The 2,800-nt window shown below is 46.0% G+C and overlaps 1 protein-coding gene across 1 annotated transcript; it reads right to left on the reverse strand.

The window, feature by feature from the left end:
* Positions 1 to 98: 98 nt before the first annotated feature.
* On the reverse strand, positions 99 to 2,382 carry LOC101581997 (acidic proline-rich protein HP43A-like). Its single transcript, XM_004627374.1, has 2 exons — positions 2,319 to 2,382; positions 99 to 424 (listed from the first exon to the last, which is right to left on the reverse strand). Exons 1-2 carry the CDS (start codon positions 2,380 to 2,382, stop codon positions 99 to 101), a joined length of 390 nt encoding a protein of 129 aa, XP_004627431.1.
* Positions 2,383 to 2,800: the final 418 nt, after the last annotated feature.

The raw sequence follows: 2,800 nt of genomic DNA on the forward strand, positions 1-2,800 counted from the left end.
TGCTGGCCTCCTTGTTGGGGTGGTCCCTGCTGGTTTCCTGGAGCAGGAGGACCATTGGGTTGCTGCTGGCCTCCTTGTGGGGGTGGTCCCTGCTGATTTCATGGACGAGGGGGGCCGGGTGGTTTTTGTGTTCCTCCTTGCTGGGGTGGTCCTTGTTTATTTAAGGAACGGGAAGGGCGGTTCTGTTGCTGACCTTTTTGTTGGGGTGGTCTCTGCTGGTTTCCCGAAGGAGGTGTTGGACGAGGTTTCTGCTGGGGTGGTCTAGGGGGTTTTCCCTGAGGAGGCCGAGGAGGTGGCTTGGGTGGTGCCTCCTGGGAACCATCACCTTCTTCTTCATCATCACCTTCATCTGCATCATCACCAGGGGTGCTTTCTTGTGGCCGGTCTACTTCCTCAGCAGAGTCCTGACGTTGGTTCCCAAAATCTAAAAGGTCAAAGCTCAACGGTTGATGAACTCAGGGTCACATGACTCTTCCCTTCCACACACCACACTCTCAGCCTTCTCCCTCATGCCCAGTGCCTTTCCACAGACAGTGGCTCTAGACCCATGCACAAAACATGTGGGTCATGCAGAAAACCTGAATGATGGCCACCAGGGACTGTAGTTGCTCTCCTTTGGCTAAAAGTAGAACGTGGATTCTTTTAGTGAACAGAGACATTTCTGAGACATGAAGAGTGAAGAAAATGATAATGAATTGCATTTGTGTTCCTGGTTGTATGTTGGCACACAATACTGTGTGAATTTTCTGCCAGTGAATCTGTTCAGGACGCCTAAGTGTGTTGTGGAAAGTAGGTGTAGGTGCAGAGTAAGCTAGGTGGAGAAAAGCCTTAGATCCTTCTGATCGAAGGGACAGATCATATCGAGTTCACAGAAAGGTGGTGGCCTCTTCTTTATCATCTGTGAGGACACAGGTGAGTGCAGAAACATAGAGAGAAATTCCATAGCCACATATTTTTGGGCATGTCACAGGTGACCATATGGTCTTAAGAAGGAGCACAGGAAATAAGGAGGACATACAGTGAATCCCAGTACCATGGAAGAGCTGAGCAAAAAAATGAGCGAGCCCCCACAGTGCTTCGTCAGTCAGTGGTCGCTCTGTGAGTACACAGGGAGCCTCCCTCTGCCCATTGCCTCTGACACTAGTTCTCTCTCTTAACGAACAAGGTTACCTAGCTTCTGCTCCTCAGAATGCCAGGTGTTGAATTTTTTCTATATTTTTAGAGGGGTATGGAGCAATCATCCATTCCCCAACATACAGATAAAGATTCGATGCCAGACGCCAGAAAAATACCTTCGGGAAGGAAGTGAGTGAAAGTTGACTGTGCAACAATTTGGTTTTACCTGATATCTGGGAGGAAGACGCTTCATAGATGAGCTCTAGAAAATAAAGCACAGATGAGGTGCACGGTCAGCTGCCACCCTGTAAGAGCTGAAAAAATTACTACAAGGAAAGGTGGCTTTAAACAGCAACTTACATAGCCCCACATGAACTCTCTGTAGCACCCAGCCCCTCACTGGGATCATATTGTTGGACATATAAGCAGATTTAATAGGTGGCAGAGAAGGTGTCTTGCTGAATCTCAAACCCTTTTAAAGAGGACCTGGTAGACACTTCCTTTTTGTCCTCCTCAGACTCTATCACCCTTCACTGATAATTCTTTTAAATATTCTATTTATTTCAGTATCGTGTTACTCATTGGCTTACAGTTTTCCTTCATTAAGTCCTATGTTTACTTAAAAATCTTTTACATAAATTTAAACCAGTATGAGGCATTTGTGAATCAAATGACATAACCTCAAAATATGTTGAAATATTGTATGTGGTTCAGAGAAAATGATCCATGATATTCCTGTATCACTCCATCAATACTGAAATTTGCTCTCAAATTTAGGCTCTTTGATTTAACTCTTAGAGATGCTCCATATCTCTGATCAGCCCTGAATCACCCGAGCAGAAAGCCTGCTCCACGCAGCCAGAACTTGGAAATATCCCCACCACGGGGCTTCCCAGTGTCAATCCCCTCATAGTCCCATCCATGCTTCACAGCACAGAACAATTTAAATGCAAACACAAAAGTATTTATTTTACTGTTCAAAAGTCAAACAGAAGTAAATTTATATTCGTGCTGATATTATTGTAACTTGAATTACATTGTCCTGATAAGGAATACTGGCCTCAGTCATCATACCCTTGCCATAAGACCTCCATAGTCCTGCCTCTCCTTTCATTGAATTCTCCTTATGGTACACCCTCACCGCCTTGGAGTGTGGTCTCCTGAACCCCAAGCTGAGTGACCCAGGACCCCATTTCTCATACCTGCACTTGAGCTCTGAATGGAGCTCAAGGCCAGTAGGGCCGCTGTCAGCAGGACCACCAGCATCTTGAAGGAGGCTGTGGAGCTGCTCCTGAGTCTGCACTGGGCAAACAGGGCAGCTCCTTTATAAAGAGGATCTGAAAAATGGCACCTTCACCTCCATGCTGTGTGCCCTTCCAAATAAAATACCAGGATGGCTGGCATATCTTACTTCCATCTTGGACTGTAGCCCAGAAGATGATGAGAAGGACGTTGCCATTGTCTTGTTTCTAAGCATTTCACCACGGGACCTGGGCCACAGGATTGAAAGAACTTGGACTACACTTTATCCTCAGATATTAGGAGTGATGTTGCATTACTTCTTCAGCTTCTGCCTGTGTGCCAGTTGTGTGATTTTGTCCTGACTCTTCACTCTGCCTTGAGGGTCCAATACAAAAGTACACATTTGCATTTGGATGGGCAATGATCTCATAGTCCAAATGGA

This window comes from Octodon degus, unplaced genomic scaffold (assembly GCF_000260255.1).
Source record: "Octodon degus isolate 3935 unplaced genomic scaffold, OctDeg1.0 scaffold00018, whole genome shotgun sequence".
NCBI classification, from domain to species: Eukaryota; Metazoa; Chordata; class Mammalia; order Rodentia; family Octodontidae; genus Octodon; species Octodon degus.

What these genes read in the sequence shown, in the direction of transcription:
- LOC101581997 (XM_004627374.1), bottom strand. Translation starts at nt 2,382, where the DNA reads ATGCTGGTGGTCCTGCTGACAGCGGCCCTACTGGCCTTGAGCTCCATT. An exon ending in CATTCAGAGCTCAAGTGCAG is followed by an intron (nt 425 to 2,318) that starts GTATGAGAAATG and finishes TTGACCTTTTAG; the next exon opens with ATTTTGGGAACCAACGTCAG.